This window comes from Sinocyclocheilus anshuiensis, unplaced genomic scaffold (assembly GCF_001515605.1).
Source record: "Sinocyclocheilus anshuiensis isolate Anshui unplaced genomic scaffold, SAMN03320099.WGS_v1.1 scaffold94, whole genome shotgun sequence".
Lineage (NCBI taxonomy): Eukaryota > Metazoa > Chordata > Actinopteri > Cypriniformes > Cyprinidae > Sinocyclocheilus > Sinocyclocheilus anshuiensis.
Window position 1 is genome coordinate 197,057 of NW_015546049.1, and position 15,013 is coordinate 212,069.

Genomic DNA, 15,013 nt, shown 5'->3' on the forward strand with positions numbered 1-15,013 from the left:
ACACAATATGAGAAACTCTAAACATGCGGTATATTTATGTGTGTTTGCTGGTCTGAAAATAAAAAAAGAGATTGTCTTAAGAGTTAAAGTCCAGATGAATCAGCAGAGAGCATATTTACTCTATTTTTCCGGTTGTATCATGAACAGTCAAATAATAAAAATTAACTGCTTCTTTTTCCTGGTTTTTCAGAAACTCTTTCAGGCCATTGGTCCTCCTCTTCATGAAGGAAAGCCTCTCACAGGTAGAACAGAGCAAACATAAAACAACACATCCCACATACATCAAGATACTCTGCTAAACTTGAGCTGGCAGGAGCTATCCCAGAAAATATCCCTGTTTTTTATTGTGCATTAAAAATTGTAAGTCTGCACGTTTAATTGAAATAAAACCGGAATTGCGAGATGACTTATCAAAACTTGTGTTTATCTACAAAAGAGAAGCTTAAAGGGCTCCCTACGGTTTTCCATTTTAATAACATTTCTGTGGTTTAATGTTTGAAAATGAAGAAATTTAGACAGCCTTAAATATTAGTATCTTAATTTTACAGCTGTAATGTAAAATTGAATTATTATATTATTTTTTCTTGAATACTTGATTTTTGCTTTTTTTACAGTGACATTTTAGTAATACTTCTTCTTTAGTATTGTTTGTATTTAAATAATAATAATAATAACAATAATATTAAATAAATCAAAATTACATATAGCTATATTCATATATAATAACAGGTTTTTGACCACATTGTGAAGCCCTACTGTAACGGAGCCGACGAGACGAGAGACGTGCGGATCCATCTGCAAAGCTTTAATAGGAGACAGAGACGTGGTCATAAAACAGGCATGGGTCAGACAATGGCAAACAGGTATATTGAGGGCAAGACAGAAGAGTAATCCAAAACGGGCGTGGTCGATAAGTGGCTAACAATATCCAGAGGGCTTGACATGAGGGGTAATCCAATAACACGAGCTAGAGTCCAGGCGAGGTGCAAACACAGTCCGAAACAGCAGGCAAAGGGTTAACTTAAGATAAACAGGCAAAAATCAGGTACCAGGAAATCAGAAAACACGGCGAGACTAGACTAAGACTAGAACTAGGAACTAGAAACTAACACAGGGGAAAAGGCTCCGTAAAGTAGCTATCACACGATGAGCGATAAGCGCTAAACAATACTCGGCCGTGGGAAGGGATCAGAGTGAGTGTTATATAGGGAATGTGTGATTGATTACAGCTGTGTGCAATCAACTGTGTGTGTGTAATCAGTGCAGTGGATGATGGGAACTGTAGTCCGGGTGAAGTGCAACAGTGGTGTGGTGCAAGAGTCCATAGTAGTGGAAGAGTGACCTCTGGTGGCGAGCAGACGGAAGTTCATGGACCGGATTCGTGACCCCTACAAACACAGCACACCTGGATTGTTGTAAAATTTGCATTTTAAATCACAATTTATATATATATATATATATATATATATATATAGATAGATAGAGAGAGAGAGAGAGAGAGAGAGAGCGAGTATTACATTTTGGAAGTAACTTGCCCAACACTGGAAATAACACACAGTTTCTGCCAGTCTTGTTAATCTTGAGTACCTATAGAGTAATATTGCATCTCTCATGTCTCCGAAGAGTCTTTAGTTTTATCAGATTTATAAAAGAAAGATATAGCTTTACGCTTCTCTCCGAAAACAGGCGAGCTCCTGGAGGCTCGTGGAGGCGAGTCACAAGCATGCGAAGCTTGTGTACCGATCGTCTGCAAGCTGTGACATCAACATAAATAATTCCCTTAACGCTGGCTTCTTTGGGAAACTGAACAAGGTTATCTTTCCCTCACAACCAAAAACACACTTCTTTGGTGACATTGTTGATTTCGTGGTCAAAAACAAAATGTAAAATCCTTCTCGAGCAAGTCCTGTGCAGCACTACCGACGACTTCCGTAACCTGAATAAAGCACGTTGATGGGCTGCTCTTGCTCTCGCTCTGTTTGCTGTGTGCACGCGCTCTTCCGGGAGAAGTGCCCATAAAAGTAATTCCACCCTGTATGATGACACACAGGGCCATATTCGGAAAAAAAACTTTCCAAAACCTTTACAAACCCCGAAGGGAATGTATTTGGCACAGAAATATTCTGTTATACATCAAACTAATTTTTTGAGGCTTTGGTCATGTTTAGCATGAGAATCCAACTCTTTAACAGCGAAAATAAGTTAGAATGCATGAAATAGCAAAGAATGAAAAGAAAAACAAATGCCATGCCAGCTAACCCCAGTTTCACATACTATGGTCAAAATGTACAAAATCTGCTTAATGACACTGTTATTAATATATAATAACAGTGTAAATGCCACAGATTTTTGACTGCTGAAGTAGAATGTTTTTTTGTTTTTTTTTCATTTCTGAAATCTGGTCAGCTAATGCTAAAATGCACATAATCTAATTTTCCCGTTTGTCTCCTTCCACAGATGAGCATGTTGTGATGGGAAATAAACTGCTGGTGTACATCAGGTGAGGTGATGTTCTGCATAAGTGCTGCACTGATACATAGTTGCGTGCCATAACACATATGTCCTTTCTCCTCTGCCAGCTGTTGTTTGGCAGGACGGGCCTATCCGTTAGGTGACATTCCTGAAGATCTGGTCCCTCAGGTGAAAAACCAGGTAAGTAGTCTGATTAAACCCAGACTGCAGTAAGATAATGTGTATTGTTTGATTAGCAAATGTTCTGCTAATTTCTGCAGTCACATACTCATGTTCCTTACATTTCAATACCGTAACACTCATGCCTGTTTTGTTTGTATAGGGTCTATATGAGTCACGCCACTCTTTCTCCCTCAGTTATATACAGCACAAGAGTGTGTGTGCGTTTAGTATTCTCTGCAGTTTGCTCTTAGCAGGGCTTTTAGAGGGATTTTCTCATTGTTGCCCATCCAAAGTGCTCAAGTGATTCGTTCTGGGAGGGACAACCTCCATGGATCGCACACACAGCCTAAAGCTACTCTTACAGACACATCGAGTGCTGACACACTCTATAGGTTTGAGTGAAAAGCATGACAGACAGGGTTGTTTACTCCAATGACATGTAGAGATGATCTGTACCGAAACAAGACAGAATGTTCTCGGATAAATCAAGGAGAGTGTAGAAGAATCCAGCTTTGGGTTTTAAGATGGGCTGCAGAATACACACTGAAAGAAAATAATCCATTGAAAAACAGGAAATGCACTGGTGGTTTTCTGTCAGGACGTTATCCGATAAGTCTACAGTCATTTACCCTAAAACATAACGCAATTCACCCTTTGCCGGGAGTTTAATGGACAGGCGATCTGACCAATCATAATACCAAATCTGCCATTTTGTCCGACAAACAAGCCCGACAGGAGAGTGGACTTGATCTTGACAAATGGTGTGTATTGACGTCTTTCCACAGCTGAAAACAAGATACCTTCTGATGTTCACTCATGTTGATTTAGTGCTATAACTAGTAAAGAGGAAGAGATGATCGGTTAACGCTGCTTGAACTGAGGCACTACGACAATCTATTATGACACATTAAAGAGCCACAAAATTGTTTGAATTTTGTTAAAAAATCTTTGAATTTCTTAAAAAATGGCTCAGTTTGAAAGCTGAGATTTTGTTTCACGCCAAAAACAAAATCTTTGGTGGGGCAGTCGTGGCCTAATGGTTAGAGAGTCGGACTTGTAACCCAAAGGTTGCGAGTTCGAGTCTCAGGTCCGGCAGGAATTGTCGGTGGTGTCGGAGTGAATAACCAGTGCTCTCTTCCACCTTCAATACCACGACTGAGACACCGAACCCCCAACTGCTCCCCGGGTGCCGCAGCAATATGGCTGCCCACTGCTCCGAGAGTGTGTGTGTTCACTACTGTGTATCATGTTGTGTGCACTTGGATGGGTTAAATGCAGAGCACAAATTCCGAGTATGGGTCACCAAGTACACACGTCACTTCACTCACTCACTCACTTCACTCACTCACTTAAAAGTAACTTGCTCTGTCTTGTCTGTCAGCACGTTATCAGTGTCATCTTTGCTCCACGTAGTATTTTTCACTGCGTGGTGCTCTCACGATGTGTGGCGTGAAAATGCATAATTTTTATTTATTTTATTATTTTTATTTAGTCATTTATCAGACGCTTTTGTCCAAAGCGACTTACAAATGAGGACAACAGAAGCAATCAATTGTAGTATTAAAACAACTAAAAAACTTTATAAATACTACCTATACACATTTTAAAAATAAAGAGATTAAATAAAAATGACAAATGCATACAACAAAATTTAAAAACAACATTTAAATGACAAGTAATAGGAAAGAGGAGAAATAAAAAGCGATACTTATTTATTAATTTAAAATACAGGTAAAATACCTGTAAAAAAAATTCACACATAAAATTCCTTAACTATGAACACAGTACATTGGGCCCTATTTTTACAGACATTTTTAAGAGTGCAGGATACATTGAGAGGGTTATGCTACATATTAGATCACAATATCCATGTTTACACATGGTAAATAAGGCAGTCCAATCACCAGTCAGTAACATTCTTCTCCTGAGATGATTTGTGATTTGAGCAGACAGTCTCAGATTTTTATACTTGTACCTTGCTTAAATAAAATATTTTTTATTTGTTTTATTTATTTATCTTTTTGCATTAATAAAAAAACGAACAAAAAACTTTTCAACCCTGTGTCGTCAGTACTGAAAAAAAGCATAGGCCAAAACGCCAAATAAGTTTGACAAAACGGGTAACATTAGTGACTCAGTGACCAATAAAATGTATACACCAGGGGCATTTCCTCCGAGGGGACAAGGGAGGCAGTGTCTCCTCAAAATATTGGATGAGAAAAAAAATTCGTAGTACAAAAATAAAACAACGCCCATATTACAAAGTATAACATTAAAAAGTGTATAAATTACTAGTTTTTCAAAAGTAACACTGTCCAACAGCGACACCCGCGGGTAAAGTTACAGCGGAGGCTTGCCTCCCCTGAGCCCATTGAGTTTTAACAGACCCCCAAAGCGTGCTGTGAGTTTGGTGGGGGGTAATTGAGAATGAATGGGGAAAGTCACGTGAGAGAAGGCAATGCCTCCATCGCGATATGATTGGATCTGACTTGTGTTCGACTGTGATTATGGGTGTGCGATATTGACAAAAAAAAGATATCTCGATATTTTCTGGAATTTTATCGATAACGATAATTGAGTGTGTTATTGTGCCGACATCTTTTTTTTTTTCTTACATTTTCTTTACATTTACAATTCTTACATTTAATCAGTCGGTTAGAATAAGACTTTTGGGGTTTTACCAGGCAAATGAAATTGGTATCAACAAAATTTATCTTTGCAATGCAGAGAAAACACAGAAGCTGCATCTGAAGTGGCATTTAGATGTATTTACACACTGTTTAATGCAGCTCAGAGTGACATGGAATGATTTAACCTGCAGTTACAAATGCATTAATAATGTTTTGCTATTTGAAATGATTAAAAAATAAATAAATGGAAAGATACTTTAAATGTGAAATTAAAACCGCCAATAGGTGGCAGCAAGTCACTGTTAATAAGTGAGTCATTGCGATTGAACCGAATCATTTAAACGGTTGATTCATTCAGGAATGAAACGTGTCATGTTGTTTAGAGACTCAAAACAGTGCTGTGGTTCTGTTTGGAATTATTTTTGTTGTCGAAATAGAACAAAAACAGGCAATATGGTGTCTAAAACGTAAGTCTCTTAATATTAAATTGTTTATTAAACTGTTGTAAAAAATCAATATCACATTTGTAATCATGCTGATTTTTGGAGAAAAAACGTCTGTCTTCGCGTGATATTAACTATATGAAATTATATATATATATATATATATATACACACACACACACACACACACACACACACCCACACACACATTGTCTGCCCCCATATCTTGAATTTTGTGTTCATTCAAAATGCATTTTAATAGACTGAATCACGCAGTGAAAGAACACACTCTAAATGCACACGCGAACTAATCTAATCTACTAGACTTCATCATGTCAAATATGCGTGCACTCTGTAGGTGTGCTTTGTTTGGTTTTTGTAATATACTCGATAATGTCAAATCGCACATCGTTAAAACAACAATTACGATATTATCGCAGACGATACACAGTATATCGCACACCCCTAACTCTGATTGGTTCATGCGATAAATCCCACCTCTTGTGTTCGTGCAAGTTCGGCGTTTGTGAATCAGTCTGAATGAACAATGTAATGGCATTAATGGGAAGACTAATTTAAAAAAGTAAGTAAACAACTCACACACTTAGATATAACCCCTTTGTTACGTAAAAATAAGACTTAAAATGGCATGAAAACATGATCTGTAGGAGTGTTTTAGTGAGCAATCAGCTTGGTGAAATCTCTGCGTCTGTGACCAATATTTACAGAGCTTTGATGACTGATGATCTGACAAATTCAAAAATAGTTAAAAGTTAACTAATAAAAAATAGCTGAACATAAGTTCACAAATAAAATATATTGTTTAAATACTGCTGTGAGTTATTATTTTAATAAATGCAAAATGCTTAAAAACACTAACTTGACAGGGTGTCCGTAGGTCCTTAAAAAGTCTTAAATTTATTTGTATCAAATTTAAGGCCATAAAAGGTCTTAAATTGTACAAGAAAGTCTAAATTATGATTCCAAGAGGTCTTAAATTTGGGGGCGGAAAGACCAGAATGGCGAAATGGCTGCGCTGATTTGTGTTCTGCTGTTACCAGGGAAACCGTTCCGAAAGCACCTCCTGCTGGTAGAGAATGAATGTGTATTTTCAATAAGCCGGGTATTCCTGCAATACCGGAGACTGCAGTTTCAGAACCGCATTTCTAAGCCCCTATAGTTTTTTTTAGTTTTTTTATTATTATTTTATTATTTTAATTAATTTTTTTGCATGTGGTACAAAATAGTGTGTTTATTAGTACATTAATACATTTTAAATAATTAGAATACAAATTCTAGTTCACAACATCCAGCAGCACAATGCTAACACAGCTAAACAGGCTAAATGGAGATTGCTGACATCACCTCACACACTCAAGTTCATGCCAGCTCTTACATTAAAAATAAGATGGAAAGATAAAAAAATTATTGTTTCCATGGATCTAGTCTTTGCATCTGTTTGTTTGATGTTTGAATCAGGTCTCCTCTGTTGGAATAGAATTGGCTAGATGACGCTGTCAGTAGGGTCCTAGTAGAAATGCGGTCCTGAAACTGCAGCCTCCGGTTTTTGTTCAGACCAATGTGGAAAATCGACCCATGTTTTTACCCTGCAAACACACAGGGCTGTAAATGTGAACTGGTGGATCGATAAGAAGAAAATGCATTATAAAAATCTAAACAGTAAAATGTGTTTGTGTTATTTAATTAATAAAAAAAATTATTGATAATAATTGCTTAAATTGATATAATAATTAATACTTTTTACTCATCCATTTTATTAAAAATAGTTTAAAGGCTGAAATGTGAAGTGTATCATTTTATAAAACTTTTTGTTTTTGTGAAAACTTGTATCTGAACTGTAAATCATGCCTTTTACAGTCATATTACAGTTTAATATATTACTATAGATCAGGGGTTTTCAAACTTTTTGGAGCCAGGGACCCCTTACAGGGGAGAGGATTTTCCAAGGGCCCCCTCATAATTATAACAGTGTTTAAGGCTAAAGTTTAATGTGGGTAGGAGGAATTAACATAATATGAATGTTTTATTGGTGCAAATGGTCCCCCTTGTATATGTAAGTCGCATGTTACTATTACTTTCAGAAATCATTTAAATACTGAATAGGTCTAAATAAAACGAATGTTAGGGAAAAAAAACATTATAAACACTAACATGAATTTTACTTCCCCTCACTCCAAATCATTTAAATTTTGTGGCATTCATAACAGAACAAAAATAAATGAATATATATGTATATAAAAAGCTTAATTATAGTGCCGATCATTACAAACAACATTTATTTTAAATGCCATAGGCGCCGATCCCGTGGGTGCTCGTGAAAAACACAAGATAGTCTTCGTTCATTTTAACCAATAAGAAATGGATTGCAGCTTTTACAACTTTATTCTCGTATTTATAGTTCATTTGAGGCAGTTTTTGCCATTATTTTAATGGCAAATGCCGAGAGTGCATTATTGTAATACGAGAGGGCGCCAGCACAAATCTCTCAGCTTACAGCGGGCTTGCTCTCCATTATATACAGTGGGTACGGAAAGTATTCAGACCCCCTTAAATTTTTCACTCTTTGTTATATTGCAGCCATTTGCTAAAATCATTTAGTGATCATGGCTCTGCACTCCTTCAGATATTACGTGTAACTCAAACTTTGTCCTGTGTACATGCGAATAAGTGCTTTTTGTAAATAGGTATTTAATAAATAATTTTATTTAGTGAAGCGCAACCCTCATAGAAAGAATGTGTGTATTATTTGGTTGGTAATTGTATGCATTTCACTTCGCAAGATAAATTTTGTGTAGTGAATTCATCAAATGCACCATCGAACGGAGTATAGCCTAATCTAGAAAAAAATTAACACCCAGTATAATGAATTACTGAGTAATGAGAATGTTTAAATAGGTTATCATTTACTTGTGTAAACAGCGGAGAAAATGTGTTTCATAAAAAAATAAAATGCTCGTTTTTTGCACCCACCAGCAGAAACATCAATCGGCGCCTATGGCTATGTCCATAACAAACTAAACTTACTTACTGAAACGTACTTAACGCAAACCCTTTCATTCGGCATGAATCGTTTCCATGAGTGAATCGTTACGCAGTCTAACATTATTGCTGATGATGAGGCTGCGATGTCAGGTTGCAATGCTAGAACTGATTTGTTGTGTGTGCGCGGGAGGCGCCAGCGCGAACACTTTGTATCAGCAGAAAAATGTGATATCCGTCAGATATGAGCAAGACATCATTCAAAACGGTCTATTTTTATTTGTGTACCTTCAAAATGACGTTGTGCTTTTGTAAATGAAAGAAAACAAACAAAATGCGCTTGCCGTATTGGTCTATGTGAACCACTTCCTAAAATGAAGAAAAACTCTGCAATACTGTCTACTTGTCAAACAGACATGAGAAATATATTTAGCTATATAAACCTTGAAGTGCCCACTTTTACGTGTTTACTCTTTGCTTATTTGACATTAATGCATTAAATAAGTCACGGTGGAATATAAATTATAGCATGTTTCAGAAGATAAAAAAACACAAATTATTTTGCAGACCCCCTGGCTTTGCGTCACGGACCCCCAAGGGACCCCAGTTTGAAAACCCCTGGTCATGTAGTGCTACATCATGTAGTGCAGGAGTCTCCAACCTTTTTGTGAGTGAGGGCTCCCAGAAGGGATAAAATAGTCTCAAGGGCTACTTGTTTAATATACTCCAATATATATATAAACCATTAATAAACATTAATGATTTCTCACAAGCATTTAAAATTTTTTATCAATCCAGGAAAATATTCCAGATAAATTTCTAAAAATAGGCTATATTTTGCGGACCCCCTGGCTTTGCGTCACGGATCCTAGTTTCTAAAACTTGTGCAGGTCTTAAAAAAGGTCTTAAAAAGTCTTAAATTTGAGCTTAAAAATCCTGCAGAAACCCTGCTTGAGATTAATACATGACTTTTTAATACATGACTTTAATAAATAGAAAATTGATTACATTGTTGTTAATGTAAAAATATAAAATAGAATTGTATTTTTATTTTTTTTATAGTGTAAGTAATGTTTATTTAACCAAGAAAATGTGACTGGGACATGAATTTACATTTGATTTATATATAAAAAATAAAAAAAAACTTTGAGGACTTTGCCTCCTCATTTCCGAACACCACTGATGTACACATACAGTATGTATGTGTGTGTATATGTATGTATGTTTATAAATATATGTTTGTTTAACAGTGTATAATGTATGTTTTAGAGCAGGGAGTAAATTGTATCATCGAGTTGCGTATCATCTTTTGGGCCCTAAGGGGTCATGTTCAAAGAGACACATGTGCACAGAAAGACTCCTGTTCCTCTTTGATCCCTCATTGCACTGACACATATCCACACATTCCCATGCAGTCACACACACACACACACACTCACACACGGTGTCACATATGCAGGTCCAAATCCTTCCTGAAATAAAACCTCCTTCCTGCTGTAAAACACAACATTGACGTCGCAAAGATGAGCACCTCCCAATGATGCCCAATTACCTCTCTTTATGTGTGTGTGAATGGGAGATAATGGCTAATCTTTTGTTCCGTGCTGCTCTCACAGATACAGCAGGAAAGTGTACCACCTGGTCTCCATGGCAACTAGTCAGCCCTGTACTGTACTCCAATGATAATGGGTTGAATTTTGATTTAGTTATTGTGTAGAGGGATTGGCCCACGAGCATGTACCTGCAGAATATATGAAATTCAAATATTACGTTTTTTTTCTTGAAGCCTATATATAAAAATTAATCACAATATTTTCATAATGTACTTATAATTTTCTTGGGGACCACATTGTCATACATGGCATTGTTGCATAAATAATTACAAAAATAATTATAATACATTCAAGAGTAAAATGCATTACATCATAACATGGTATATAACATGTAAATGGATATTTTGTCAATATGAATAAAGAATAATATGCTAAAAACTAAATTAAATTAGATGTGATTGAATTAAGGATTACATTGTGTTACATTATAACTTAGTTTATAATTAACATTATAACTAACTATTAGTGCTGTCAAATCGATTAATCGCTTCCAAAATAAAAGTTTGTTTACATAATATATGTGTGTGTACTGTGTATATTTATATGTATATAGAAATACACACACATGTAAGAAATGTAAGAAATATTTACGTGTATATATTCATAATTATATATGATTTATATTATAAATATAAATATATATACCATTTATTTCTTAAATATTTACATGTATGTGTGTGTATTTCTATATACATATAAATATACACAGTACACAGTGTTCTCGATTTGACAGCACTACATATAATTATAATATGCAACATTATAATATACAGTATAAAAATATATTTTGAAATTTGCTAAAGATTACATGTAACAGTGTTATAAAATTATTAGTGTTTTAAAAGTTTGACGTTAAGAAGTGTCAGCAAATGTAATATAAATGTAAAAAAAAAAAGACTTAATTGAAAAGCAATGCTGTGCATTTTATGTTACGTTATGTATCTCTGAATGTGTTCCAGGTGTTTGAGTTTCTCATTCGTCTGCACTCGGTGGAGGCTGCACAGGAAGAGGAAGTGTATCCCTACATCCGAACTCTTCTGCACTTCGACACTCGAGAGTTCCTCAACGTCCTGGCATTGGTGTGCATCAGCTAATCCATAAGTTATTATGTATTACTAAAATCATCAGTGCTTTACTAATGTGTTATATGTGTAGAGTGTAGTTCATCTGCCCTTTAATCAGATCTGAATTTTAATATGTCCTTGCCTCACAGACATTTGAGGACTTCAAGAATGACAAACGGGCTCTGGAGTATCAGCAAAGGATTGTGGACATTTTACTGAAGGTGACAGAAACATATTTCTCAATATCTGTCTTTCACCTAAAAATCTCATACACACATACACATACACACACACACACACACACACACACACTTCCCCCAATCTGTGTAAAAAGCATTTGGCTCTGAAATGATTCTTCACTCTGTCATTGGAATGTAAATCATGTGAATGGGATAATTGTATCTGCTGGAGAACCGACTCGGTCCTGCAGTCTTCCTCCCCCTCCTCATCACAGCTCATTCAAGAGCCTTCAGCAACTCAAATCAGCATCCACACACTCTCGCGTTCTCTCCATCTGTAATAATTTGCTCATTCATAAAAAACAGAGAGCACTACCTTGGCCCCCATGGTATCCCACATGACTCCACCGAATATTCAGAAGAACTAAAATGCGTGTCATTCACAAAGTTAAACACATTTTACCATATTTGAATCCATTCCACAGAATTCCACAATCACAGAAATGTAGAAAATGCAAAAAAGAAAGAAAGAAGCTCTGTCTTTTAGAAGTTCTGCTTAGATAATTTTCCCTAAAATTCCTAAATTCTTTGAAAAGAATTGAATTCTTTGAATACTCTGGAAAAGAGTGGAGTAGGATTTACTTGATAAAAGCTAGGAAAAGCATGTTTTCAAGTAAAGAATACACACAATTATTATAAGTTGTAACATTTTCTTAAGTAACACTTAAAAATGCTATAATTTTAATGCTAAAACTTATCTTTTTTTTTTTTTTTTTTTAAAGATAAGTATTATTATTTATGAGTAATGCTTGCTTTTACGGGTTTTTTTTTTAAGTATAGCACATGAACATAATAAGAACCTGCACCACAACTTTAGAAAGACAAATATGCCTGACATTCACTGCAGATGTTACTGAATGGCCTAACAATTGAATATTGCACAACTTACCGTAGTTTAATCTCCATCCTTAAGTAAAATCTCCTAAATCACAGAGGAAAAACTTTAGTTGGACAAGCCAGTCAGTCAGATCTCCCTCTGTGCGCCAATTCCAATGGCAGAAGATGTGCAGCTATTACCAGGTTGTTTAGCATACATTTTACTTGCAATTGTTTTTTTTGTTTTTTTTTTTGTAGTAAATATGTCCTTGGCATTTTGGAATTTCCATTTAAATTTACTCGAACACAAATAATTACAAAGAAACGGCAAGTGGCTTATTCAATTAAACTTAACCTTTTGAAGTAGAAAGACTGAAATAGTATTTATTTGTTAAACACTCCAATAATCTTCCAAAAATAATTTGAAACATTTTTTTTTCACACTGCATATACGCTCACTAACAAATTCCCTGTGTGTGCGCACTTTCCAGGTTATGGTGGACAATTCTGACTTCACCCCATCTCAGGTCGGCTGTCTTTTCACCTTCTTGGCACGACAACTCGCCAAACCTGATAATACCCTCTTTGTTAACCGGAAGCTGTTTGACCAGGTGAAGTGACAGTCCCTCACCTTTTCCATTTGCACTCTACTGTCATTGTTTTGTAATCCGAGCTATGATGGTTACAGCAAGAGAATATTTCTAAAAAGGTGTTAGTTTTTGGTGAAGACAATTAGCAGCTCCTGTAAAAATAGCTCTCCCGCATTAGAAGCGTTATGCTTGTTTTTCTGCATGTTAAATAGTTCATGATTTTGCACCCTGCATTGGGGCCTGTTCTAAATTAGATTGCATCGATTTAAAACCAGTCTGGAAGCTTTTCTGCTACTGACAGTGAAGCTGACGGTTGTGATTTTAGAACTATTGAAAATATGCTTTGTTGAAGTGTCTTTTATCTGTTGCTCATTCTTTTGCAGGTTCTAGAGTTTCTATGTAGTCCAGATGATGACTCTAGACATACAGAAAGACAGCAGGTAGAAACACAACAACTATCTTGAAACTGATTAATTTTACTCTAGATTTGTTAAAACATCGATTGATCATAAGCTCTTCACGTGTGTCAGGTTCTGCTGGAGCTGCTGCAGGTTGGTGGTGTGGTGCAGTTTGATGAGGAGCGTCTCCTTGAACTTGCAGAGAAGGCAGAATTGTAAGATATCTTCCAATCAGAAAGCAGAACAGTTTTGCTTCAGCCACCAAACAAATATACAGCTGAAGTCTTTTGACTTTCAACGCGATTTCTTTTTTGAACGATACGATCATCCATCTTCTAAAGTACAACATAAACCATTCAGAGATCATAACAAATCATAATTTATAAGGGTCTGGCATATGATTTGAGGAGACATATATTTGACTATTCTCTGGAAATGTGGTTGATAAATTAATTTACCTTGTAGAGTTAACTCACTAATATGCACCTTAATTAGGTTACCGTTATAGAATATATCTGTTATAGATACACAAATGTTAGTTAGATATTTTCTTGCAAGAATGACTTGCACTAAAGTTCACATAGGTGAGCATCCTGAAACCTGTCAAGACTATGTCCAGATCATATTTCACCCTGGAATCAAAAGAAATAAATAAGAAATGTTTCCTGAGCCGCAAATCAGCATATTAGAATGATTTTTTGAAGGATAATGTGACATTGAAGACTGAAGTAATGGCTGCTGAAAATTCAGCAGTGTCTGACAGGAATAGTTACATTCTAACCTACAGTGGTGTGAAAAAGTGTTGGCCCCCTTCCTGATTTCTTATTTTTTTGCATGTTTGTCACACTTTAATGTTTCAGATCATCAAACAAATTAAAATATTAGTAAAATAATAATATTTCACAATATTACAGTTTTTACTGTATATTTGACCAAATAAATGTAGCCTTGGTGAACAGAAGAGACTTGGAGTATTTCGAAAACATGAAAAATCTTTTGAATGATAGTGTATATTATGGTTGCATTTGTTGCATTGCCTTTAATTTATGCTGATTTAACTAACTTTGTTCCACAGTATTTTCCCTTCTATTACAGTAAAACATTTCATTTATGCTGATTTAACTAACTTTGTGTACAGTAAAACATTGTATTAAAGTAATGAGAATCAGCTTTAAGCATAATGGGGTGAAAATGTGGTTAATTGTTATGAAATTAAGAAAAAAAATGTTAATGGTCCTAAAAATACTCATGGTAATTACTAAGGAAACAAAGCTTAGTATGTGATCCACTCTAAGCTGGACTTCACAGCTAGATCACTGATAAATCTAACGACTGCTGTTAAATGCATCGTATCAATTTCCTCAAGGTGAAGACACTGAAAATCAAATTTCAGAAAAAGATTGAACCTTTTTGTTGTTATTATTGCTCATTAGTCAGCATTGTATTTTTGTTTTTGTTCTTCCAGTTATCAGATCTGCGAGTTTATGTATGACAAAAAGCACCTTTACAACAAAATTGTTGACTGCTACCTGAAAGACCCTTTGAGAAAGGTACTCAGCTGTAATCCCTTAATTTCACTCTTTTCT

General features: G+C 35.6%; 1 protein-coding gene across 2 annotated transcripts in view; it reads left to right on the forward strand.

The window, feature by feature from the left end:
• The window catches only part of LOC107699090 (vacuolar protein sorting-associated protein 8 homolog), a 124,155-nt gene that overhangs the window by 40,817 nt on the left and 68,325 nt on the right, over positions 1-15,013 (forward strand). For both annotated transcript variants that reach the window (XM_016500255.1, XM_016500256.1), the window contains 9 exons: positions 191-242; positions 2,458-2,500; positions 2,580-2,652; positions 11,280-11,399; positions 11,534-11,605; positions 12,931-13,050; positions 13,413-13,469; positions 13,560-13,642; positions 14,893-14,977. In XM_016500255.1, the coding sequence (XP_016355741.1) occupies positions 191-242; positions 2,458-2,500; positions 2,580-2,652; positions 11,280-11,399; positions 11,534-11,605; positions 12,931-13,050; positions 13,413-13,469; positions 13,560-13,642; positions 14,893-14,977 (705 nt within the window). The remainder of the gene's footprint in view (positions 1-190; positions 243-2,457; positions 2,501-2,579; positions 2,653-11,279; positions 11,400-11,533; positions 11,606-12,930; positions 13,051-13,412; positions 13,470-13,559; positions 13,643-14,892; positions 14,978-15,013) is intronic.